Raw genomic sequence first — 27553 nt, 5'->3', positions numbered from 1 at the left:
AAAAGTTGATCAGAGCAAAAAAGATCTTGAAAATCCTATTGTTGGTTTAAGAGTTCTTTACCTTTCTCAGTGAAGAAATAATAGATACTTACACCTCTTAATTAAGATCCAAACTTAGGATCGAGTTTGCACGTGTAATGCTCTCTGCTGAATTCTACAGCAAAAATAAGTAGGGCATGATGCTATGTTTAACATGTAAAAGAGAACGTTATCACAGCTTCAAAGAATAAAAACAAAATTTTAGAACAACATGCTAATACTAAGGTGTCGGGCCGGGGCTTAATCCGAGCCTATCTTTCTAGTTTAATATAAGTTGGGAGTGTTCTCCATATTTAAGTTTTTATACTAATTTATTTCTTTGTTATTCTTAATATTTTAATTTTAATTCTATAAAGATTATTTCATTAGTACAATGAGGCTTTTTACCATTGCGCAAGCAAATTTAACAAGTAATTCAAATTATACTCAATTCCTGCTGACCAAATAGTAGTAGCAATTAGTTGGGTAAACGCAACAAACTAAAATTTGTTATGAAATAAAGACTATAAAGTAAAGACAAGTATAGAGAGAAACTGATATATTATTCGAATTCAAACTGTTGTACATAATGAACTGAAATCTCTTCTATTTATAGAAGAAAGGAAACTGTTCTGTAAGCTGTTACTACAAGCTGCTGTGTAAGCTGCTACAAGCTGTTGTGTAAGTTGTTGATGTACCAGATATGGATAATCTTCTACTGAGAGCAATATTTATCCATAACGGAGTACTGAATGGATAAGCTTATTATATCCGGTATGGATAATCTTCTACCGGGGTAATGTTTATCCATAATCGGGTACTGAAAAGATAAGCTCATTATACCCGGTATGGATAATCTTCTACCGGGGGTAATGTTTATCCATAACTGGGTACCGAAGTGATAAGCTTCTTCAGGAAGCTTATTTCCAATATAGTACTAAATAGATAAACATATTTACGGTGGATTCCCATATGGATAAGTTTCTTCAGGAAGCTTATTTACAACGGAGTACTAAATGAACATCCATAATATAATATATTTATAACATTCCCCCTTGGATGTTCATTAAAAAGATAATGTGCCTCATTAAAACCTTACTGGTAAAAACCACGTGGGAAAAAAATCCCAGTGAAGGAAAAAGAGTACACATATTTAGTAAGACGCATTGTTAGGTGCCTCATTAAAACCTTATAAGGAAAACCCCATGGGAAAAAACCTTAGTAAGGGAAAAAGAGTGCATCGCGTATTTTACTCCCCCTGATGAAAACCTTGTTTCAAATATTTGAGTATCCGCATTCAAATCTTGTATACCATCTTCTCAAAAGTTGAAGTTGGCAAAGATTTAGTGAATAAATCTGCTGGATTATTACTTGAACGGATTTGTTGCACATCAATGTCACCACTTTTCTGAAGATCGTGTGTGTAGAATAATTTTGGTGAAATGTGCTTCGTTCTATCTCCTTTTATCAATTTTCCCTTCAATTGGGCTATGCATGCAGCATTGTCTTCGTATAAAATTGTGGGTCTTTTCTCACATTCCAACCCACATATTTCTCGAATGAATCACTGATCTCAATCATATTCACTCCCTGCTTGCCGGTTTGAGATCGAGCTTTATGGGTATCGGATAAATAATCTGCATCTGCATTATCAATACGATCTGCACCACTTTTGTTAGCATTAGCAAGATAAATAAGTGCAACATCTACACCGAGATAGAGTACTTCAGGACCAAGGAGCTCCTCATCCTCTTCTAGAGGTTGGAACAGATCCTTATTCACTTCAAGTGATTGAATATCCAATGGTGTACTTAATGGGTACACTTTGTCCATGTAAAAGCATTTTTAAGACCCTCTTGGAGCTCTTCTGGAGTTCCAATTTATGTCACCAACATAAACAGCAAGTGTAACAAAGTCTGATGACATTTTCTTTATAAAAATACATAGACAAATAACATAATTTATGTAACCTTCTTTCAGCAAATATTCACTAAGGCGATTATACCACATGCGCCCAGATTGCTTTAAACCGTACAAAGATCTTTATAATTTGATCGAGTACATTTCTCAAGACTTTGAATTATATGCTTCGGGCATTTTCAATCCTTCAAGGATCTTCATATAGATTTAGCCAAATAAGTCATATAGGTTAAGACTTGTATCTAAATGGTACGACATCTTCAAGTGTCTGGACTGCTAGTCCGATCCTCACAATCGTTTACAATATTGTGCACTATATTGTATTAAATGTATCGTCGACGATCATTTTGTGTCAGTTCCGAAGCGACATAACTTGTGGAGATCTCATCACTTTCTTTATTTTCAGGTACCTGAACTTTTCCGGGAGTTTCATGAAATGTTATGTCGTGGGCTCTTCTAGAGCATATTTCCTCCTCATTATGATCATTTTGATCATTAGCTCCTACTATTTTTCAAGGATTGTTACCTTTGGAACCGATTGGTCTACCACGCTTCATGCGTACAGTAAACTCTATCCTTCAGGGACTTTAATTTTAATAGGAGCATTTGCAGCTGAAATATGATATTTAATTTTAGATCAGCAAATGCTTCTGACATTCGACTTGAATTATCTTCTAAGTGAGGATCATGATAATTCGATTCATATAGCATATTTTTCAACTGCTTATTCCATCCCCCAAATGTTAGAAAAACTAACATATATCCCCAATCATCTTTGGGAAACATATCTTTGTGTATTATGGTAGAGAAATTAATCATATACCACGCAACAAAAGATAGTAAAAATATTTGGTTTCTGATCCTAAACCAATTGTGAAGGGAGGACTTATCATATATTGTTGATCTGATGCATACAAGTGCTGCTATATGCAATTTAGAAAATCTTAGACCAACACATGAAGCTTTGTTCTCATAAGCAATGGTTTAGACATTAATAGGAGGTATTCAATGCTAAACCAGCTTGGATATAAACCAGCATTATCAAGATGAACTGTCTTGATTTCATAATCTGAAAATTATGCTCTTAATCGAGAAAAGCAATTCCAAATGCCAAACTGCAGGTTGACAATAATTACACATGTAACCATCTCATATATGCACCTATAAGTGGTTCACATGATAGGTGAACGGGCCCATATTCACCTTTTATATATTTCAGAATCAGGGGTCTTAGTCCCAACTTTAGCTGGTATAATCAATTCATTATGAGAACAAGCAACACATGAGAATTCCTGAAGAATCTTCTAGTTATTTAGTATATGCTTATTTGAATTCTCAAATAGCTCATTTAAAAATGGCAAATGAAAACTTCAAGTTTATCATGTCATGTGCTATCTCTTAGTAAATTTCTGGTTTACTATGGCATAAACTTTTGCTTTAGTAAACTTCTGGTTTACTGTGATACATGATATAGTACAAATTAAAGAATAAGGCAGGTAACTTCTCACATACATATTATTTTACCCCCTATGATTGTGGAAACATGAAGATTATCAATCTTCCAATCATTTGTAGTCTCAATATGATAGCCATTTGTATTAGTAAACTTCAGGTTTACTACAACATATGTTTTGACCATAATCATATAATATGAATGACATATTTGTATATAAGCTCTTCGAGAGCCTTAATTTATTATCCACAATCTAATATTTATCTGGCACTACTGGTGTCATGTATTCTTTAGGCAAACATTTAGCTCTTCAGGAGTTATTGATACATTTTGTACTATCAAATATTGCTCAGACACTGCTGGTGTCATGAGAGAAAATCACAATCAAATAAACAATGTAAAACAATTGTTTAAGCACACGAAAACTCTTCTTCATAATATTTTTCCACTTCAGGAGGCAATTTCAACTATGTTACTTCTTCAGGAGCAAATTTAAAATACGAAATATTGAGTATATATTCTCTCGATTATATTAACTCTTCTGGAGGTGAATTGTAATGTATTCACATCAAGAGCGCGTTCATATTTACCCGACTTATTAGTATTGTCACATTCACTTCAGGGAATGGATTAATGTTATCAAAAGTTCTCATCCTTCAGGAAATCGAACATAATTATCTGAATGCGCATTAATCACATCAAATTGTGATGCCTCAACCTCTTTTAAAATATTTACTACTTCAGGAGCAAATCGAGGCGTGCATTTAATATAGAGAATATTTATGTAGCTTATCTTCAATTGTAACTATAGAAAGCCTAAATTATCACTTCTGGTGATCATAGACATATACCACTTCTGGTGGTTAACAAAATATAATTACAATGAGATATATGAAATATAACTACTTCTGGTGGTTGTATATTTCTTGCAAACTCTGCTAGAGTTTAAGTTGATCTAATAATATTATCCATATTCTTTAAAATGACATAAATAAGATATATTATAGTAAACATCATTATCAAATCATAATTTTTCTTTATGTACAACAATTACATAACCATACTATCTATTACAAATAACAAAAATTAAAATATTTACATTTCTACAGATTCACCACCGATTACATGACTTGTTTCTCCTTCTGGGAGTGCAAAGTAATCAGCTACATCCAAATGCATGAAGTCTAAATTATCTTCAGAAATAAAATTTGCTTCAGCATTTTTCTCTGTCTTCTTCAGGGAGGCTTGATAAAGCTCAACCAGGTGCTTTGGCGTACGACAAGTACGTGACCAGTGCCCTTTTCCTCCACATCTATAGCATGCATTTTCTGCATTTGGCGCTTGCACCGCTTCATGCTTTTGTTCCTTCCTTTTCCACTGCTGGTGGTGAGGAGGCTTCTTTGGTGCATTATTATTACCATGATTGGGGTTTCTTCCCCGACCACGGCCATGACCACGACTGGGGCCACGACCTCTTCCACGTTTAGCTTGGTGGAAGTTCGTCTCATTCACTTCAGGGAATGGACAAGAACCAATAGGTCGGCTTTCATGATTTTTCATTAATAGCCCATTATGTTGCTCTGCTATAAGAAGATGTGAGATAAGTTCAGAATACTTTTTAAATCCCATCTCTCGATATTGCTGCTGCAGGAGCATATTCGAGGCATGAAAAGTGGTGAAAGTTTTCTCCAACATATCATGATCAGTAATATTATCACCACATAATTTTAATTGGGAAATAATTCTGAACATAGCAGAATTATACTCACTGATAGATTTAAAATCTTGTAGCCTTAGATGAGTCCAATCATAACGTGCCTGTGGAAGAACGACCATCTTCAGGTGGTCATATCTATCTTTCAAATTATTCCACAGTATGACTGGATCTTTAATAGTGAGATATTCCATTTTCAGGCCCTCATCAAGGTGATGGCGTAGGAATATCATTGCTTTGGCACGGTCTTGGTTTGATGCCTGATTTTTATCCTTGATGGTGTCTGCCAGACCCATCGCATCAAGATGAATTTCAGCATCAAGCACCCAAGACATGTAGCTTTTGCCCGATATATCCAGGGCTACAAATTCAAGTTTAGAAAGATTTGACATTATTTAGGAAAAGAAAGTTCTTACCTCAGATACTTTCAAAATATTTGCTCGAGATGGTAGAGCTTCGTGCTGATAACGTGTTATGAAATAAAGACTATAAAGTAAAGACAAGTATAGAGAGAAACTGATATATTATTCGAATTCAAACTGTTGTACATAATGAACTGAAATCTCTTGTATTTATAGAAGAAAGGAAGCTGCTCTGTAAGCTGCTACTACAAGCTGCTGTGTAAGCTGCTACAAGCTGCTGTGTAAGCTGTTGCTGTACCAGATATGGATAATCTTCTACTGAGAGCAATATTTATCCATAACGGAGTACTGAATGGATAAGCTTATTATATCCGGTATGGATAATCTTCTACCGGGGTAATGTTTATCCATAACCGGGTACTGAAAAGATAAGCTCATTATACCCGGTATGGATAATCTTCTACCGGGGGTAATATTTATCCATAACTGGGTACCGAAGTGATAAGCTTCTTCAGGAAGCTTATTTCCAATATAGTACTAAATAGATAAACATATTTACGGTGGATTCCCATATGGATAAGTTTCTTCAGGAAGCTTATTTACAACGGAGTACTAAATGAACATCCATAATATAATATATTTATAACAAAATTATAGTAGTACTAGTAGGAGTATTTTCTTTTTTTGTTAATACACCGAAATCATATAATTAGAGTATTAGACACAAATCCAATTTCATTCCAAAGTGGCTAAGGTTTTGTACGGCATTATCACCTTTTAACAAAGTAATCTCCTTCAAATCACATTCACATCAATCATTCTCGGGTTTTGGATATCGGCAAATTCGCCGACGTTGAAGTTTGGGATCGCCGACTCCGGTTCCAGCGACAATGAAGCTATCGTTTTCTCTCTCTTCAAAGCCATCTTCAAACCTAAAAAAGAATCTACCGTCTTCTTCTCAGACCTTTTCCGCCGACGATCCCCGCAGCTCCACCAACCCCACCGATAAAGAGTACGTCACCGAATTTGACCCGTCCAAACCTCCGGCGAGTTCCACCAAAGACGCACTCATAATACCTCCAAAACCCAACGAATGGCGCCCTATCAAACGGATGAAAAATCTTGAACTCCCTCTCCAACCCGATTCCACCTCTTCCGCCGATCAACCGCTCCAATTCGAACTTGACACTGGCGGCACTGCTGTCGATCCGTCGTCAGATTCCATCTCTTACGGCCTCAATCTCCGCCAATACGAAAACTCTAACCCTAACCCTAACACTAACCCTAACCCCAGCCAAATGATTGATCCGATGGCGCGTCAGTTTAAAGAAGATATGAAGAGGTTACCAGATCATAACGGGATAGATGAATTTACTGATATGCCGGTGGAGGAATTTGGGGCTGCTTTGTTGAAAGGTTATGGGTGGGTTGAAGGTAGAGGGATAGGTAGGAATGCTAAAGAAGATGTTAAAGCTGTTGAGTATAAAAGGTGGACAGCAAAAGAAGGTATTGGATTCACACCTGAAATACCAGAACCAAAACAAAGTAGTAAGAAGGGTGAAGGAGGTGTTAAGGGAGATCATAGTGATGTTAATGGTGGGAAGAAAGATAGGGAAAAAGGAGGGAAAGGATTATATGTAGGGAAGGAAGTGAGGGTAGTGAGAGGAAAAGAAATGGGAATGAAAGGAAGAGTTTTGGAGGTGAAAAGCTGTGGGGATTTAGTAATTTTAAAGCTTGCGAAACGAGACGAAGAGGTGAAACTTCAGGCACGGGACGTGGCTGAATTGGGTTCAGTGGAAGAGGAGAGGTGTTTGAAAAAGTTGAAAGAATTGAAGATTAAAGAAGAAAAGAGTAATAGTAGTGATGGGGTTAGAAAGCAGTTTTTTGATGGTAGAAGTAGAGATGAAGCGACAACGGAGCGGAAAAAGGACAGCAGAAGAAGTAGAGATGAAAGGCGAGATAAAGTATCTTGGCTTGCTAGTCACATTAGAGTTAGGATTATAAGTAGGGATTTGAAAAGGGGAAGGTTGTATCTAAAGAAAGGGAAAATTATGGATGTGGTTGGGCCGACGACTTGTGATATATGGATGGATGAAACTAGGGAGTTGATACAAAGTGTGGATCAGGACTTGCTTGAGACAGCTCTGCCAAAGCGTGGTGGTCCTGTTCTGGTTCTGTATGGCAGGCACAAAGGTGTTTATGGACACTTGGTTGATAAGGATAGTGAGGATGAGACTGCAACTGTCCGAGATGGCGATACGAAGGAGTTACTCAAAGTGCGACTTGAACAAATTGCTGAGTATACTGGAGACCCAAGCTATATTGGTTATTGATCCAGTCCTTGTGAGTAGAATTTCGCATTGGCATGATTAGGAATTACTATTCAAATCAACGGTATTGAAAGTTTTACTTCCCTTTTCTCTCATTTTATATGAAAGTACACATTATATTTTCGTTGTTATTCGTATAAGTGAATTGAAGGCTGTGTTCTCTCCATTGAATTACTTGTAATTTTGATGCATGTATAAGCTGCTGCTGATATGTTTTCTTTTAACCACTTTTAGTTATTAATAATTCAGTCATTTCATTTTTTTCGTCATCCTTAAAGCTGTAACTCTTCTGTGTTTGTTCTACACTATTGCTTTAAATCTAATAAATCATTGATTATAGCAACTCTTTTTGAACCAAACTAGCCTCCATAAGTTTTTTGATTCTTAGGTGAAACAATTGATGCACAAGTGTGTTCCAACTTTATTCGCTAGTTGGACATTTAAGAGAATCCTCAGAATCAGTATTAGAGATGATAGTGGTAGCAATGTTGGATCTCCTAGACTGTTCTTATCCTCCATCTTATATGGAGTCACTGACTGCAGCGGCGGTACTTATCCGGTTATCCCCAATCTTGGCGACAAAATCGAAAAAAATAAAAAACCAAGTGGAGAGGACTCAGTTTATGCTGTGGGTCAAAGCATAGGAAATGTAACAACTATATCCTACTGGAAATCTCATAGGATTGCATTGCAGCACTGCTGATAACTTCTTCAAACCCGGGAACAATCAGCATGCATCTTTACTTCCGAAAAAAAATTTCTTTACTAACCAGTGTTTACCCATTAAACGACATGGTATCTTGTTGCTATAAATTGACCGAATGTGTCTCTTATGGAAGCTTAATTCAATTTTTTTTTATCCCAGTCAAATACAGGTCTTTGCTACGATGTACTTCACGTCTAGCAAACCACAGAAAGATCTGATAGTTTTAATGTGCAGGGACTTTCTTAGTCAGTATGCTGATATTTGTAAAGCATGCTTGGATACGGCATGCAGCTGATTAATTAAGTGAACTCGCTCAGCATACATCAGTATCTTATTTTCCCATCGTCTGGTTCTGCTAATGATATCCTCAACTAGTTCATGTAGGCTTAGTTGTTCAGCTTGCTAGAAGTAGAGGTACTCTGATGGTAGTTGCTATAAGCAAACTAATCAATCCAACCAAGTCTTCCTTCCTCATTTGATTATTGTGAAAGATAAGCACAATTCTTTTGCAAGTTTCAACATAAGTCTTAAAGTTCTTGAAAATCATGCAGCAAGTCTTGATGAAAGAAATTGACAGCTCAGTGGTTCCAATATGTGTAATAGACTAATAGCTGTCTCTCTTGACATCTCTGATGAAAATCAAAAGTATGAGCATGGAAACTTATGTTGGTACATGCCTATGAATACCTCCATTCCTAGTAGCAGTGGGTCGGGAGGGATATGCTCCCCTGTCCAGGTCCTCAACCACAGCCAAATATCCCACTGGAGCACCATCTAGACACACTGAGAATCGTGTATTAGCTGAGAATCGTGTATCAATGCAATTGACAAACAATTGGAAAAATTCAAATACGCCGAGTATAGCAGCAGAATTGCCCAATTTATTATGTCATGTAGCTGCATGATGTCAATCCTTAGAGCGCATTGTCCCACACTCATTTGTTATTTTCTCAGCTAGTTTCTCTGGCTATTGCTTAGCAGATCAGTGTAAATCTTTTTGCAGTCTATCATTAGTAACTTTAGACATAACATTATAGAGCTCATTGGCTATAGTTCTAAAGGTACCATGTGTGCACCACTGGCTAGGAGAGGAGTTAACAACATGTAACAGGTACGTATAAATAAGAAGTTAACATTAGCGGAAATGAAATCGGAAGCCCAATATCCCAATTTGCTGTGAAAAAATTCATACGTACACACTTCTGTTTCCGTCCTTACCTTTCTTCAAGTTGAAGAGAACTACTTTGATTTCATATGTTTGATATATTGTGCAGCTTAACCTGTTCTTCAATATTCAATCTATTATGAATGAAATTCTGAAGGATGACAACCTATGTATCTAGTTTGTCTTTTAGATATCAGATCGTAGAACCCAATGCCTTCTTTCTGAAAACCATTATTTTTTTTCTTCTCAAAAAAATTATCATCCTTCTGTTGAAGCCATCTAACCCTTGCATTTGATTTATAAGGTTGTTTTTAGTATGAAATAAATCTGCACTGGGAAGATAGCTTGCCAAAAAATACTCTGGACCTCCTTTGCACAAGGTGGACATGCTTAAATCATCCCGGGACACTTCGATGTCTATTTCAGAAGTGGTATGGTGGGTTAGATGAAAGGAAAGAAATTCTAAAGTTTGTGAAGATATGAAGGACAATGTAGTTAATCTACAATTCAAGTGTATATTTTTGCATAGTGTTTGGTGCAATAGGGTGGCAGAAATGAGAATGAAGGTGGCAGAAATAAGGATGTTGAGATGGATGTGTGGGCATATCAGGATTAGTTAAGATTAAGAATGAAGATATTCGGGACAAGGTGCATGTGGCCTCCGTGAAGGACAAGATGCGGGAAGCGAGACTTAGATTGTTCGGGCATGTGAAGAAGAGAGATAATGATGCCCTAGCAAGGAGGTGTGAGATGTTGGCCTTGGTTGGTCTTAAGAGAGGTAGAGGTTAGGCCACAAAAGTGTTGGGAGAGGTGATTAGGCAAGACATGTTGTTGCTTTAGCTTACCGAGGACATGACTCTTGATAGGAGGGTGTGGAAGTTGAGAATTAGGGTAGAATGTTAGTGGGTAGTCGTGTGTTTTCCTTATCCATGGCAGTAGTATTAGTATTAGTCTTGTACTTTCTTATTTTTAGATTTCTGTTATTACTTGTTGTTTCTTTTGCTTCGGTTTTTTTGCTATGTTGCTGATATTACTGCTGGTTGTTACTGCATCCTTTTTTCATCATTCTTTGAGTCGGGGGTCTATCTGAAACGTCTCTACCTTTTCAGCGTAGGTGTGAGGTCCGCATACACTATCCTCCTCCGACCCCACTAGTGGAATTACACTTGGTTTGTTGTTGTTGTTTTGGTGCAATAGTGCTACAACAAGTGTATTAGAGCCGGATGCCACGATTGACTTTGTCAGTTCTTTTTTACACACTATAAAGTTCCCTTTGGATGTACTGTTCGACGGCATTCCCGTAGTGCTGGCTTTTTACATCAATAATTTCCTTACATTACCTATAAAAAAAACTTGCCCCTCCTGCTGAATAGTGTTCCAGTCTAAAGACTTTTCGCAAAGCTGCTTTTGCAATTTGCAGTAGCTCCATCTGGGCTCTTGCTTATGTGACTCTTGATGCTGTACAATTGGGTCTCTTAGAAATCTTTGAACACCTTTCTGCCTTAAATTTTCTCTATCGTTTCAATAAAGCTTTCCAAGACTTATTTGATACCATGGATTCCAGTTTTATTGGTGATTCTTCCTTTTCCTCTTCTTGGGATCCAGGTATATTAAAAGTCCTAGCAAGATCCTTCACGTCAGTATCCTCTAAGCAATTGTTAAAAACTTGCAAAGTTTGATAATGAAAAAATAGCACCACCTCTTTTCCCCTATACACTTATGATTTTAGATCCCTTAGCAAGATCCAAAAGAGAGACCAGTTGGCCGATGTGAGGTATTGCCTTAAAACTCTCCTTCCCAGTCATTTTTGGAGCCTTATATGATATGCAGTCATAAATGACATGGTGCATCCATTCTTCAGATGAAATGGCTTGCAAAGACTAGCAATAATTGTATTATCCTCCTAATGATCCAGTAGCTTAAATTATTGATGACACCCCTTCACCGTATGACTCAATTGGAGTAAAAGAAAATTTTCTTGCCCTCCTTAAGCATTTGAGAAAAGCGAAAGAAGAAAAAATTGAAGTTGATAAAAAAAAATGTTGCGAACAAGGAATTCAAGTAAACATTCCGAGAGAGATGGAAAATACGTACGGATTGGAAAAAGAAGGGTTAATCTAATAATCAAACTAACATTCAATTACTAGATTAAAATCAAGGGGGAAGAGAATTGAATTCATGCATGAAATTCCTTACATAGGAAAATCAAACAGAGTTTCAATGAAGAGATACAAGGGTTCTTCCCTTGACACTCACAAGGAGCCTCAATATTTCAATCAACAAAAACTAATGAACTATAACCCTACTGCAACTATTTATGCTAGGGATTACATTTTATTTAAGTAATTTACCAAAATACCCTTAGAATTCATCTTAATTAAAATATGCTAGAGAGGCTAAGTCTTGGTTTCCTCCTTGTAAATAACCACTTAAGCATATTGTAGACCTTCAAATCCTCTTAAATGGCTCTCTTAAGGTTTCTCAAGCACTTAAAAGATGTTAGAACTCTCCAAATTCATGAGTGCCAACTCGGGAGTTATCAGAAGTCCTAGCAGTTGTTCACAATTGGAATATATTTTTTAGATCAGTCGGCTCTTCCGTTTACATTTGAGGTTCTTGGATTTGATTGTATGTGATATGTAGGATTTCAAGTGATTAGGGGAAAAAGTTGGAGTATGTCCTTTGGGTTAGATTGATTTACTTTTTGATGAAGGATGTACTACTAGTCCAAGAGGAGTCAGATGATTATATTGCATGTCACATAACTGCTTTTGCTTGGTGTTTTTAAAGGGGGATGTTGTCATATGCAGATCCAAATGTAATCTTATTTTCTACATTTGATCTTGGATCAGATGATTATATTGCATGTCACATAACTGCTTTTGCTTGGTGTTTTTAAAGGGGGATGTTGTCATATGCAGATCCAAATGTAATCTTATTTTCTACATTTGAAATTGTTCTAATGTAGTTTGATGTTCTGAAAAGCCCTTCGATGAGGCCTCTTGGATATATTTTCATTTAAATTAATGAAGTTGTGATGGAATACGCAGGAAATACTGAATCATGGATGTTCATTAATGAAGGGGTGCGCAAGAAGTCATAGTTGCTGAAGAGGACTCCCATGTTTGCTTATACTCCATATAACTCACGTCAATTGTACATTTGTTGAACCTTTGAATTTCTTAACTTGAATTTTGTGGTGCGCGAGATGTCATAGTTGCCAAAGAGGGGTCTCATGTTGCGCAAGAATTCATAGTTGCCTAAGAGGACTCCCATGTTGCTAATACTCCATATATTTTAGCTCATCTGCATTGTACATTTGTTGAAAATCCTTACAGACATTGAATTTCTCAACTCTGAATTTCGTATTGATATGAGGCTTTTAATTTGTATTGCTCCAGTGTTACAGTGAGATAACGTGCTCTTGTTACGGAGAAGCTGCAGTTGTTCTATTCAGTATCCTTTGCCGTGTCTGTGTCTCCTCAATTCGGAGAAAGGTACATGTCTATTTGGACTTCTTTAGAGAGTCTTACAAGTGGAGGCGACGGAATTCTTATTCTAATTGGATCGTTGATAAATTGAAGTATATCAGTGAAAAGAACGTTATTAAAAGCTTTTGGAATAAAATTGCAGGATAGACTTGGGAGGCTTCTTTCGGACCTCCATAAATGCAACAAACTCGGATTGTAATAAGCTACATAGTTGAGGCAGTACCCTGAATTAAAGCCGTTCTTTTAGCTGTTTCAACCAAAGATCGCAATGATCACCACTGAGAATTCATACAACGATTATACAGCTATATGATAATTCAAAAGTCCAAGCTTCCACACTGCTTGCTCTGTAAATTTTGTGTTCCATTAGCTTGTCTCATATTAGTATTACGTTTGTTATCAAGATCTCGACTCCGCCCAATGCCTAACTTCGGTAAGCCACGATTGAGGCCCTCAAGCAAGACACATGCTTTGCACCATTTCTGCAGATTTACACAAGGAATGTACCAGTGAGGACTCAATTCAGTTAAATGCAAGTACTAACAAGCAGTCCTTTCTGTAAAATTTAACCAGTCAAGTTTGCTAGTGCATAGGAGATTGATGTCCAATGACAGCACTTACGAGTTACATCTTGAAGAAGTAATAACCAGTAAAGGGAAAGCATACTGATCATCTGAACAAATTATACTTCAAGATAGATGCTAGAACTCGAGTATTGCAAAATGCAAGGCACTAGAAGAATCGTCTTTACCTGGCTGGATATATAACCACATCTTTCACAATTTCCTTGTTCTGGCATCTTTGTAGAGGTGGAGATCCGAAAGTCCTCGCCTGATCTGATAATGTCGAGAATGGCTCTTGGTCTGTCATCATGATTACATAGTTATTTGTCAAGAAGAAAAGCATTTTGCATCCACAGAAAGACTAATTTATACACCACAGAAAGCACTTTAAAAGAAATTTTCTTTTCTGGAAGACTTTCAACTGGGAACTACCTTATCCTTTCTAAATCTTTAATGAACTCACGAGCAAAGCCACGGTAAGCATTAGGGGAATAAATACCTGCATTTCATAACAGCTAACCTTTTTAGGATGATGCACAAGGATATGACAAAGCTAAAACAAATTAGTAAGATGACTTCAGTATTGGATCATATGGCATCTAAAGGAAACAAGCACTTGTCGCTGCCACTTATTCCAGACAATTATATTGAAAATATGTTTCACGCGTGCAGTAGAGATGAAGCCTCAACGACATTGAGTGCTCGGACGTTCACAATACATACGTAAAAGAAATGTCCCACAACCAGGAATGAATGTAAAACCATAATCAATAGATGGGCAAAGGGCTGGCAATGGTAAAAAATTCAAATATTATAATATAGACATTATATGCATGTCATACAAGAAAATTATTACCAATAGATGATCATTAAATGTTCCCAAGTGCAACAAGGACATATAATGGAGGTAGTTGCAGATTCAAAAACATCCAAATTACTACTTCCTCCGTCACTCTCAGAGCTTAAGAGTAAAATCTTGTCGATAATTATTATAATGAGATTGATAAAGAAGAGCTCTGTAGTTTGAAGAAGTGAAGCAGTTGGCCGAAAAATATCACTATATGGAACAATACAAGGTAGCATTAGGTCTATACTGGTAGATCTTCAGACAGAAAAATGTTAAGATAGAGGTCAACTTTTTGCTACAGACAGCGCTAAAAAGTAGATCAATCATAATGTGGTTGGGGAAGTACTTGAGTAGTTCAGATGTTGCTACTTTCATATATTCTAGACAAAATATATTTGAAATGTATTTTTGCAATGTAGATAGTATATGGTACATGACTATCATTTTGTTCAGTAAAGGGCATATAGAATGACCAGATGTGGGGAGAAATTTTTAGTACTGAGCTATTCTAAGATGTAGCAATTTTAAGACATGTTCATACTGTCACTTTCTCTCAAAAACCTCTTTAACAACATATGCGCCTCTTTCTATTGTAAAGGAGGGAAAGAGAGAGAATAAGGTGGACCAGCATGCACACGGCACACAATAAAGAGCTTCAACAAAGAGAACAGAAATAATAACAGCAAATAAAGAAAACCAGAAGTCCTAGTACTAGAACTGAAAGTGACGGAAAGAGAATACACTTACACTCTGTAGAGAAGTAGTCCAGCTTTTTAAAGTATGCGTACGTAAACAGCAAGTTAAGATAAGACAGGCATAAGTGACCACAATCAGAAAACTAAGATTTTACTGAGGAAGAAGCAGCTCCTTGGGGGTTATAGTAAGGGGTACCAATAAACCCTAGAAAAGGATATATGACAATTTCCTTCTCATATGTGTATTTGAAAGGCTTGCATCTTGGTATTGGCCCGTCTTCTCCAGTAATTATAGATGCGCATCTACTCAACCTGGTTTGTTAGAGGTAAAAAGCCTATCAATAATTTGGGGAAGGAAAAGAGTAAGAGAATCTTAAAAGAGAACTAAATTGCATTTTTTCTTTTACCTTGCAATATCACCTCGTAAAATATTTAAAAGGACTGTTTCAGCAATATCATCCGCATTATGTCCAGTAACAAGCTTGTCTACCTTTAGCAATGCAGAACCTCGATCAAGAGCCTTACAAACAAAAAATAATCACTGTGATATCCATATTACCAGTTTCGAAGAAGAAGTTTCAAGAAACTGCAACTTCCAGGGGAATGTAAAGCATTCCAAACATTACTACAAGAAGAATGCCAAGAAAGCAACTTCAGGAGATTGCTAAGTGAAAAACAGAAAACTATGTCAGCCACAGAATAGAACTCCCCATATTTCAAAACTTAGTTTGTACTCTTGCATGTACCTTTTATGCAATGACATATATTACATAGAAATTGCTGGGAAGGTGCGAATTGTGTGTACAGACGTTGGAGACATTTATGAAAAATATAATCCTTAAACCCAAATGCAAGTATGTCAAATTACCTGACGACGAAAAACACCACAAAATGTGCAATTATTCTTCAAGCCTATCAATTTCACTATTTCATCCATTGTCCAACCATACAATTCGCTGTAGGAAACTACTTTTAGAGGAAGTCCATACTGAAAAGAGAAGACAACAATAACACTGTCACAATACAATTGAGTAGATATAGAGGTTAAAAATTAGTCAAAATTTCAAACTCGTAATGTAGAAACTCTAGATGCTGCAACACCATCTTAACACCCGGAAAATGACAACTACAGATGCTAATTTGATGCTAAAGTAGCAATTTAAAATTATACTGGACGAACACCATCATTAGAGGAGAAAAAAGCTATAGTTAGAGAACCAAGAGATATTGGTGGACGATGTGAGCTCCTCAATTAGAATAAACAACTACACCCCCAAAACCAAGTTAGTGGGATCGACTATATGAATCCTCACTATCCTAAGCCAGAGAATGTTTGGACATAGCAAGTTCCTACTGAATGTTTGCTGACCCTGGAAGTATAAAAGAGTCGCGATCATATACTTTTACATTGTCCTTCTCTCATGAAAGTGCAGATGAAATTGTCTGTTACCATGCAAGATACCATTCTTGACTTAGCTGCTTTGAATGAGATGGTTCAAGCTAAGATGCTGGTAAAGGAAGAGAGGAAAAACTTTGGGATTTTTCCGCTGTTTGACAATAATATAGGAAAAATGGCTGCAACAACTGCAATATTTCATATTCAAAGTTCGTTATGACTAGTTTAGGCACTATGGTTTACAAAAGACAAGGTTCCATTCACCTCCATCAAAGGATTGGAACATCTAGCACAAGATGGCTAAAAACAAGCTATGCCCTAAGACATACACAGACTATGTTGGTCAAGTTAAGAAAAACAAGTGAGATAAGCTTGGCTTCATGCAGTTTTGCTCTCATAGGTTAGCGAGAAAAGTCAAAGATAAAGATGAAGCATATGATAGATTTCAGAGTTAGTAGTTATTTAACGAGATCTATGATTCAAACTGACAGCTTTAAAAGATTTTCCCTGCCTGTAATTCATTTCTTTTGACTGTTTCAAGAGAGTCATCTCTGTAACCAGTTATGCCTTCATCCACTGATAGTAAGAAGAGATCCAATCCATAGTTGTGTCTACGGTTCAACTCTGACATTACATATGCAAGCACTGTTGAATCTGCAAACAACCAGATTACCATCACAATTGAGGCTAATTCATCAAGTATGAAAGAAGGCATGCTTAAAAGGAACCAGCAACTTTCACATATGGAAAATATTTTGTGCAGCAACCAAGGGTGTGGCTAGCGGTCAATGAAGCGGGAGGAGAACCATGAGTTCTCATGTTCAAGTCCTAGTGGAGACAAAAACACAAGGTGAATTCATCCTATCTGCCTAAGCCTTGATCGGCAGAGTTACTTGGTAACTGTGATGTTGGGAGATAGCAGATATCTGATGGAATAGTCGAGTTGCGCGCAAGCTGGACGAACACCATCATCATTAAAAAAGAAAAACATTCTACCCAATTCCAATTAAAAAAGCAGCTCTCCACTATGGGGCAATTTACAACAACAGATTAACCAGGGTGAAGATATACCAATTTCGACAAGCTTAACGAGGCTTGCAGTATACAGTAAAGATCCATGCTTAGTAGTAGGTGATAGTGGATTTAGAACATTCACAAGAGAGTAAAGAAGGGTAATACTACTCTCTCCATTTCAATTTATGTGACATTATTTGAATCGGCATGAAGTTCATGAAAAAAATGACGACTTTTTTAAACTTGTGTCTAAATCATGCCATAATATTTGTGTAGTTCTAAAGCCTTTAATTAAGTATAAAACGGGAAGTGTAATGTTAATTATTTCTAGCTATAGAAATGTGTCATTCCTTTTGGAACATACTAATACGGAAATAGTGTCACTATATGTTAGCAATTTTTTGTCCATGATGGCATAAAAAATTTAAAGTTTTGGTCGAAGGTATCGACTAGAGAGGCACAGATTCTGTGAAACACATATTAACTGACCTTTTCCACCGGAAGCTCCAATAGCTATACGTTCCCCAGGCTTGAAAAGCTGGTTATCCACAATAACCCTATGAATCTCATCTTCAAACACTGCGTAAAAGCACTCCCTGCATATCTATTCAGAAAAAGAGAATAAAACTTTAGCTCTTCAAAATGAGAAAAGGAAAAAAAAAAAAAAAAAAAAGTGAAGAGGAGGGAGCGTGAGAATACTTGTTCAAGGGTTTTAGGACGTTTCAGGGCGGCGCGTTTTTCGTTACAGAGGGTACACAGTCGGCCCCTTGGCTTCGCCGCCTTCTCCATCTTTCACGCTAACTAACCACCAATCTGATCTCAGGCCGTCACCGGTGAAAGCATCTAGCCATCTATATTCAGTTGTCTAAGTTTTTGGCCAATATTGTACTTTGTTATAAATATATTATATTAGGTATGCTCATTTAGTACTCCGTTCGATACCTGATTATGGATAAATATTACTTTCGGTAAAAAAGATTATTCATATCGGGTATAATAAGTTTATACTTTCAGTACCCAGTTATGAATAAATATTATTCCCAGTAGAAGATTATCTATACCGGATATAATAAGTTTATCCTTTCAGTACCCAGTTATGGATAAACATTACCCACGGTAGAAGATTATCCATACCGGGTATAATAAGCTTATCCTTTCAATACCCAGTTATGGATAAACATTACCCCGATAGAAGATTATCCATACCGGTTATAATAGCAGTTTACACAGCAGCTTCCTTTCTTATATAAATAGAAGAGATTTCAGTTCATTATGTACATCAGTTTGAATTCGAATAATATATCAGTTTCTCTCTATACTTGTCTTTACTTTATAATCTTTATTTTTATAACACGTTATCAGCACGAGACTCTGCCATCTCGAGAAAATATTTTGAAAGTATCTGAGGTAAGAACTTTCTTTTCCTAAATAATGTCAAATCTTTCTAAACTTGAATTTGTAGCCCCGGATATATCGGGCAAAAGCTACATGACTTGGGTGCTTGATGCTGAAATTCACCTTGATGCGATGGGTCTGCCAGACACCATCAAAGACAAAAATCAAGCATCAAACCAAGACCGTGCAAAAGCAATGATATTCCTACGCCATCACCTTGATGAGGGCCTGAAAATGGAATATCTTACTGTTAAAAATCCAGTCATGTTGTGGAATAATTTGAAAGATAGATATGACCACCTGAAGATGGTCGTTCTTCCACAGGCACGATATGATTGGACTCATCTAAGGCTACAAGATTTTAAATCTATCAGTGAGTATAATTCTGCTATGTTCAGAATTATTTCCCAATTGAAGTTATGTGGTGATAATATTACTGATCATGATATGTTGGAGAAAACTTTCACCACTTTTCATGCCTCGAATATGCTCCTGCAGCAGCAATATCGAGAGATGGGATTTAAAAAGTATTCTGAACTTATCTCACATCTTCTTATAGCCGAGCAACATAATGGGCTATTAATGAAAAATCATGAAAGCCGACCTACTGGTTCTTGTCCATTCCCTGAAGTGAATGAGACGAACTTCCACCAAGCTAAACATGGAAAAGGTCGTGGCCTCAGTCGTAGTCATGGTCGTGGTCGGGAAAGAAATTCTAATCATGGTAATAATAATGCACCAAAGAACACTCCTCACCACCAGCAGTGGAAAAGAAAGGAACAAAAGCATGAAGTGATGCAACCACCAAATGCAGAAAATGCATGCTATAGATGTGGAGGAAAAGGGCACTGGTCACGTACTTGTCGTACGCCAAAGCACCTGGTTGAGCTTTATCAAGCCTCCCTGAAGAAGACAGAGAAAAATGCTGAAGCAAATTTTATTTCTGAAGATAATTTAGACTTCATGCATTTGGATGTAGCTGATTACTTTGCACTCCCAGAAGGAGAAACAAGTCATGTAATCGGTGGTGAATCTGTAGAAATGTAAATATTTTAATTTTTGTTATTTGTAATAGATAGTATGGTTATGTAATTGTTGTACATAAAGAAAAATTATGATTTGATAATGATGTTTACTATAATATATCTTGTTTATGTCATTTTGAAGAATATGGATAACATTATTAGATCAACTTAAACTCTAGCAGAGTTTGCAAGAAATATACAACCACAAGAAGTGGTTATATTTCGTATATCTCATTGTAATTATATTTTGTTAACTACCAGAAGTGGTATATGCCTATGATCACCAGAAGTGATAATTTAGGCTTTCTATGGTTACAATTGAAGATAAGCTACATAAATATTCTCTATATTAAATGCACGCCTCGATTTGCTCCTGAAGTAGTAAATATTTTAAAAGAGGTTGAGGCATCACAATTTGATGTGATTAATGCGCATTCAGATAATTATGTTCGATTTCCTGAAGGATGAGAACTTTTGATAATATTAATCCATTCCCTGAAGTGAATGTGACAATACTAATAAGTCGGGTAAATATGAACGCGCTCTTGATGTGAATACATTACAATTCACCTCCAGAAGAGTTAATATAATTGAGAGAATATATACTCAATATTTCGTATTTTAAATTTGCTCCTGAAGAAGTAACACAATTGAAATTGCCTCCTGAAGTGGAAAAATATTATGAAAAGGAGTTTTCGTGTGCTTAAACAATTGTTTTACATTGTTTATTTGATTGTGATTTTCTCTCATGACACCAGCAGTGTCTGAGCAATTTTTGATAGTACAAAATGTATCAACAACTCCTGAAGAGCTAAATGTTTGCCTAAAGAATACATGATACCAGTAGTGCCAGATAAATATTAGATTGTGGATAATAAATGAAGGCTCTCGAAGAGCTTATATACAAATATGTCATTCATATTATATGATTATGGTCAAAACATATATTGTAGTAAATCTGAAGTTTACTAATACAAATGGTTATCATATTGAGACTACAAATGATTGGAAGATTGATAATCTTCATGTTTCCACAATCATAGGGGTAAAATAATATGTATGTGAGAAGTTACCCGCCTTATTCTTTAATTTGTACTATATCATGTATCACAGTAAACCAAAAGTTTACTAAAGCAAAAGTTTATGCCATAGTAAACCAGAAGTTTACTAAGTGATAGCACATGACATGATAAACTTGAAGTTTTCATTTGCCATTTTTAAATGAGCTATTTGAGAATTCAGATAAGCATATACTAAAGAACTAGAAGATTCTTCAGGAATTCTCATGTGTTGCTTGTTCTCATAATGAATTGATTATACCAGCTAAAGTTGGGACTAAGACCCCTGATTCTGAAATATATAAAAGGTGAATATGGGCCCGTTCACCTATCATGTGAACCACTTATAGGTGCATATATGAGATGGTTACATGTGTAATTATTGTCAACCTGCAGTTTGGCATTTGGAATTGTTTTTCTCGATTAAGAGCATAATTTTCAGATTATGAAATCAAGACAGTTCATCTTGATAATGCTGGTTTATATCCAAGCTGGTTTAGCATTGAATACCTCCTATTAATGTCTAAACCATTGCTTATGAGAACAAAGTTTCATGTGTTGGTCTAAGATTTTCTAAATTACATATAGCAACACTTGTATGCATCAGATCAACAATATATGATAAGTCCTCCCTTCACAATTGGTTTAGGATCAGAAACCAAATATTTTTACTATATTTTGTTGCGTGGTATATGATTAATTTTTCTACCATAATACACAAAGATATGTTTCCCAAAGATGATTGGGGATATATGTTAGTTTTTCTAACATTTGGGGGATGGAATAAACAGTTGAAAAATATGTTATATGAATCGAATTATCATGATCCTCACTTAGAAGATAATTCAAGTCGAATGCCAGAAGTATTTGCTGATCCAAAATTAAATATCATATTTCAGCTGCAAATGCTCCTATTAAAATTAAAGTCCCTGAAGGATAGAGTTTACTGTACGCATGAAGCGTGGTAGACCAATCGGTTCCAAAGGTAACAATCCTTGAAAAATAGTAGGAGCTAATGATCAAAATGAGGAGGAAATAAGCTCTAGAAGAGCCCACGACATAACATTTCATGAAACTCCCGAAAAAGTTCAGGTACCTGAAAATAAAGAAAGTGATGAGATCTCCACAAGTTATGTCGCTTCGGAACTGACACAAAATGATCGTCGACGATATATTTAATACAATATAGTGCACAATATTGTAAAAGATTGTGAGGATCGGACTAGCAGTCCAGACACTTGAAGATGTCATACCATTTAGATACAAGTCTTAACCTATATGACTTATTTGGCTAAATCTATATGAAGATCCTTGAAGGATTGAAAATGCCCGAAGCATATAATTCAAAGTCTTGAGAAATGTACTCGATCAAATTATAAAGATCTTTGTACGGTTTAAAGCAATCTGTGCGCGTGTGGTATAATCGCCTCAGTAAATATTTGCTGAAAGAAAGTTACATAAATTATGTTATTTGTCCATGTATTTTTATAAAGAAAATGTCATCAAAATTTGTTACACTTGTTGTTTATGTTGGTGACATAAATCTTATTGGAACTCCATAAGAGCTCCAAGAGGGTCTTAAAAATACTTTTACATGGACAAAGTGTACCTATTAAGTATACCAACGAATATTCAATCAGTTGAAGTGAATAAGGATCCGTTCCAACCTCTAGAAGAGGATGATGAGCTCCTTGGTCCTGAAATACTCTATCTCGGTGTAGATGATGCACTTATTTATCTTGCTAATGCTAACAAAAGTGGTGCAGATCGTATTGGTAATGCAGATGCAGGTTATTTATCTGATACCCATAAAGCTCGATTTCAAACCAGCAAGTAGGGAGTGCATATGATTGAGATCAGTGATTCATTCGAGAAACATGTGAGTTAGAATGTGATAAAGGACCCACCAATCTGATCTCAGGCCATCACCGGTGAAAGCATCTAGCCATCTATATTCAGTTGTCTGAGTTTTTGGCCAATATTGTACTTTGTTATAAATATATTATATTAGGTATGTTCATTTAGTACTCCGTTGTAAATAAGCTTACTGAAGAAGCTTATCCATATGGAACTCCACCGTAAATATATTTATCTATTTAAGTACTCTATTGGAAATAAGCTTCCTGAAGAAGCTTATCACTTCGATACCCGATTATGGATAAATATCATTCCCGGTAGAAGATTATCTATACCGGGTATAATAAGCTTATCCTTTCAATACCCAGTTATGGATAAACATTACCCACGGTAGAAGATTATCCATACCGGGTATAATAAGCTTATCCTTTCAGTACCCAGTTATGGATAAATATTACCCCCGATAGAAGATTATCCATACCGGGTATAATAGCAGCTTACACATCAGCTTCATTTCTTCTATAAATATAAGAGATTTCAGTTCATTATGTACATCAGTTTGAATTCGAATAATATATCAGTTTCTTTCTATACGTGTCTTTACTTTATAGTCTTTATTTTATAACATCCTTCAATTTTTTAGCTAGTTTTATTTTAGTCCCTTAAATATAACCCTCAGCATATTTAATCCCTTAAAATGGAGTATATTTAGCTTGTGAGACCCCATGCATTTTTTTCTCTTCTCTTACGTAATATGCGTAACGTGGCGTGGTTATATTAGGTATATACGATTGGGTATAGCACATTGGGAGAATAATACTGAAAATATGTGGTAATATCAAGGAACTAACTAAAACTTTAGGTCAAAGGAATCCCTTAAACAAAGGTTCGTGGTTAAAAAAATGGCTCGGGTAGCACCCCGCGCGTTCGGAAGGTTTAAGTTAACTTGCACCTGTGGGATAAGACTAAGAGTATCTAATTTGCTAAGAATAGTGTATTATGAGGTATTATAATATCACACGGGTCACATGTTAAGTTTTGGAGTCAAGCAAGTTGCAAATAAAAGTCGGCAAAGGTTATCGTAAATTTCTAATAATTTTTCTAAACTTTGGGTCAAATGTATCAGATCATTTCTCCCAATATATAATGAGTTATAGGACCCACAACCTATCGAATTGAAGGTCTACAAGTCTACTACGCAACAAAAAACCTCACATCAAACGGACATTGGAGTAAAAAGTTATGACTGTTTTACCCCGAATTGTCCAGGCTAAAACCGGGTCACGAACCGAGTCGGGTCAAACAAGTGGTATAAGTTGGAAAATCTGACTTGTAAGACCCCAAAACATTTTATTTTCGTCCCAAAACAGTGAGGGAGCTGAAGAGAGGGTTCCATGGTGTTCTTGAGTGATTAAGGTACGTTTTTAACGATTTCTACCGTTAAAGTTTGTCCTCGTGCCTAGAAACTCAATCTCTACGCTTTGCAATCGTTTCCCCCTTCTATTAGCTGTGTTTGGAGCTATTTTTGGAAGATAGGAATTTGTTGTTCTTACTGGTTCTTCAGGCTTTATACTTGATTTTCCAAGGTAATCATCTTGGGACTTTTTTATGATCGTTTTTACAAAGTTCTACGGACGTTTCGTCAAGTTAGGGCCATATGGCAAATATGTCGATTTAAACTCAATTATGAACTATTTATAGGTGCGTATAAGCTGTATATATAGTGTTTGTGAAGCTTAGGACATAAGGAACAACTTTCGTGAAGGAACTACAAGCATTCGGACGTTCGTTGGGAAGGTATGTTAAGGCTAAGCTCCGTCCTTCCTTTTTGCACGAATTATTGGAAATTCCTAGGACGTCAAATATGATATTTTACTATTATATTGCTAGAAAGACCTTATGTGAAAGACAATGGGATCGTAGCTAAAGTATTTTCATGATGCTATTAGGTTGATATTCCACTCGTTCGGTTAATTAGGGTATTCGACATCTATAGATGTCATTTTGTCTGTTTTCTTATCCATATGTTTATATATATGAATTCTTATTCGTCTTTGGGTTGCGTGACTAAACAAAATAAAGGCATATAGTATTTATGATCAGTCCTTCTTCCTTGTTAAAGTATATTTTAAAATCTCTAAAGTGACACATCGATTTCCAAAAATCTCAAATATAAATTTTACGTTTAAACTATTAAAACACTTGATTTTTGATATACTTTCCTTTACTAATTATCAAGAAATCAGGTATAAGGACTAAGTGAAGCACCTTAAGCTTTTTATGAACATCTTTAGAGTTAAGTTATCTTTCTAAAAGTGGAGTTAAGTTTTCAAGCTTATTTATTCAAAGAAAACATATGAGGTTCCACGAGACAATTGTATGCGATACGAAGGTGATTATGCGATCATGAGGATAAGAGTACCTATGAGCCAAGATTGGCTAAGTTCTTGTTATGGCCTATTATGTGCATTCAAAGTTCATATCATACATGGCATATTATGTATGTACTTCGAGCTATAATCGGAGGTAAGGGGCCTATTTGCCCGAAAAACTATATATATTGTACAGATGGCCACAAGTTGGCAATATAATACCGGTTAGCTACCGGGAGAGACCACCATTGCTAGCATTTGGTTGGGTATGTCATGCATTTGCATCAATATATATGTATTCACGACATACGCTTACACAAGTATACCATGCATAATTGATTACTATGAGGTCGGATGTCGGTCATGGAGGCTATAAGAGTTTCAGTGTCAGGTGATTTCAGTATTATTTTTTTTACATCAGCTATGTATGATTCTACTTTCTGCCTTACATACGAGTACATTTTTATTCATACTGATGTCCCGTTGCCTGGGGACACTGCATTTTTGTTTCGTGCATGCATGTCCAGGTAGAGACTCTAATCGACCCCTCTGCTAGGATTTCGGGGTTCAGTTGTGAGTTGGTAAGCTCTACCTCTTCCTGGAGCTTTCATAGGATGGTTACTTTTGTGTACAGTTTGGGTATAGTCGGGGCCTTGTTCCGACAGTGCTTATGACACTCTTAGAGGCTATTGTGGACACAGTATTCTGGGTTTCTTTTTGTAGCTTTTAGTCTCCAGCCCATAGGCTTGGCATGCATATATATGTGTGTAGGCATGTATGTCTCCAATCGCGGCCTCGTCGGCCAGCTAGTACTTTATTATTTTGGCTCGTCTACCTTTGTTTATATGGCTTATTGTTATTCAGGTCATGACCTTAATGGTCCAGGCTTAGTATTTCAGATGTTGTGCTGCCCGATCTGTTGGGCCCCTAGTTTAGTTAGCTAGTATGTTTAGTGGATAACTCGATCGAATACAGTATCGAGTGCCAGTCGTGCCTCCCCTAGTTTGGGGCGTGACAAATCTGTCCAAGATTAATTACGAGATTGGTTTCGGCACTCATCATCTTTTTAATTTACTTATCGAAAATATTTTATAAACCAACACCCACTAATAGTACAGAGCTGATAAGTTTAAAATTTTAATGTTAAAACTTTTACTTTTAAAAATTTCGGTTGATTTTTCCAAAAAGAAAAGTTAAATATTGAAAAAAATAAAGCTGCCAAGATCACTTCTAGGCGTATTATTGAAGCAAACAATAACCAGATCAGCATTATCACTTAGCCCGCGCCAGAAACTATTTACATCTGCTAGCCGAAAAAGTATATAAAATTTGTATAATTTATATTAACACACATACACACACACAAATAATATACAAATTTTATACGTTTTTTCGGCTATTATTTTTACAGAAGCTATACAGTGTTATTTTCTCATTGAAAACCGGCACATAAGGAATATTTTCAAGGTCAAAATTTTAGAAGAAATTATTTAAAAATGAGGAATTAAAGCGATATTTTGTGTTATTCAATAAAAGGAGAGGACACGTTTTTCTTCAGAACAAAAGATTTGATTCATGAATCAGAGTTGGTTAATACCGTTAGTTTTTGAACACATTCTGTCAGTGAGACTAAATGTGATCCACTTTAACATACTTAAGAGACTAAATATACTCAGGGTTATATTTGATGGACCAAAATAAACCTACCCTCAAAGATAAAGGACAATATTGGTAAAAAATTCTTCAGTTGTCCCGCTATTTCAATGGCTAATTGCCCGAAAAAAAAAACATACAAGAAAAAATGACAAAAAAGGCCTCCTATGTTTGAAGTAGATTCAAAATAGTCCTTTAAACAACGTCATAGCATTTTTTTAGTCCTTGAAGTTTGTGACATTGCACTTTTTATTTCCGTCAAATATTTAACAAACTCTTGATTGATAATTTTAATAAGAAAACAAATCAACGAGAACTCATATTTGGATGCTCATTTTGTATCGTTTCTACTATTTTTTGTATCTATCTTCAAGTGTCAAGTGTAGTGTAGTGTTGCAGTTTCTAGGATTTGGCAATACTTTCTCCATGCTAATAGTTGAATGTTTTTTTAACAGTTTCAGTTAAATCTAACAGTTATGCTTGTTAAATATTAAACGAAGACTAAAAATACTTTTAGCA

General features: G+C 36.0%; 2 protein-coding genes across 2 annotated transcripts; one reads left to right on the top strand and one right to left on the bottom strand.

The window, feature by feature from the left end:
- The first annotated feature begins 6205 nt into the window (after positions 1-6205).
- Positions 6206-13060, top strand: LOC104240180 (protein MOS2). Its single transcript, XM_009794955.2, has 2 exons — positions 6206-7861; positions 12719-13060. Exon 1 carries the CDS (start codon positions 6358-6360, stop codon positions 7798-7800), a length of 1443 nt encoding a protein of 480 aa, XP_009793257.1. The 5' UTR covers positions 6206-6357; the 3' UTR covers positions 7801-7861; positions 12719-13060.
- Positions 13061-13384: 324 nt separating this feature from the next.
- LOC104240182 (cytoplasmic tRNA 2-thiolation protein 1-like) lies at positions 13385-18550 on the bottom strand. The gene is made up of 10 exons (XM_009794958.2): positions 18374-18550; positions 18164-18278; positions 17172-17314; positions 16133-16252; positions 15672-15784; positions 15484-15576; positions 15317-15357; positions 14155-14221; positions 13911-14022; positions 13385-13641 (listed from the first exon to the last, which is right to left on the bottom strand). Exons 1-10 carry the CDS (start codon positions 18461-18463, stop codon positions 13477-13479), a joined length of 1059 nt encoding a protein of 352 aa, XP_009793260.1. The 5' UTR covers positions 18464-18550; the 3' UTR covers positions 13385-13476.
- Positions 18551-27553: the final 9003 nt, after the last annotated feature.

The sequence above is a fragment of the Nicotiana sylvestris genome, chromosome 8 (assembly GCF_000393655.2).
Source record: "Nicotiana sylvestris chromosome 8, ASM39365v2, whole genome shotgun sequence".
NCBI lineage: Eukaryota > Viridiplantae > Streptophyta > Magnoliopsida > Solanales > Solanaceae > Nicotiana > Nicotiana sylvestris.
Note: the sequence above shows the minus strand (reverse complement) of the source record. Positions and strands in the feature narration are given on the sequence as shown.

Coding starts and splice junctions, on each gene's coding strand:
- LOC104240180 (XM_009794955.2), top strand. CDS start 6,358: ATGAAGCTATCGTTTTCTCTCTCTTCAAAGCCATCTTCAAACCTAAAA.
- LOC104240182 (XM_009794958.2), bottom strand. CDS start 18,463: ATGGAGAAGGCGGCGAAGCCAAGGGGCCGACTGTGTACCCTCTGTAAC. Junction 18,279..18,373: donor GTCCTAAAACCCTTGAACAA/GTATTCTCACGC, acceptor TTTTCTGAATAG/ATATGCAGGGAGTGCTTTTA. Junction 14,023..14,154: donor AAAGATTTAGAAAGGATAAG/GTAGTTCCCAGT, acceptor TCATGATGACAG/ACCAAGAGCCATTCTCGACA.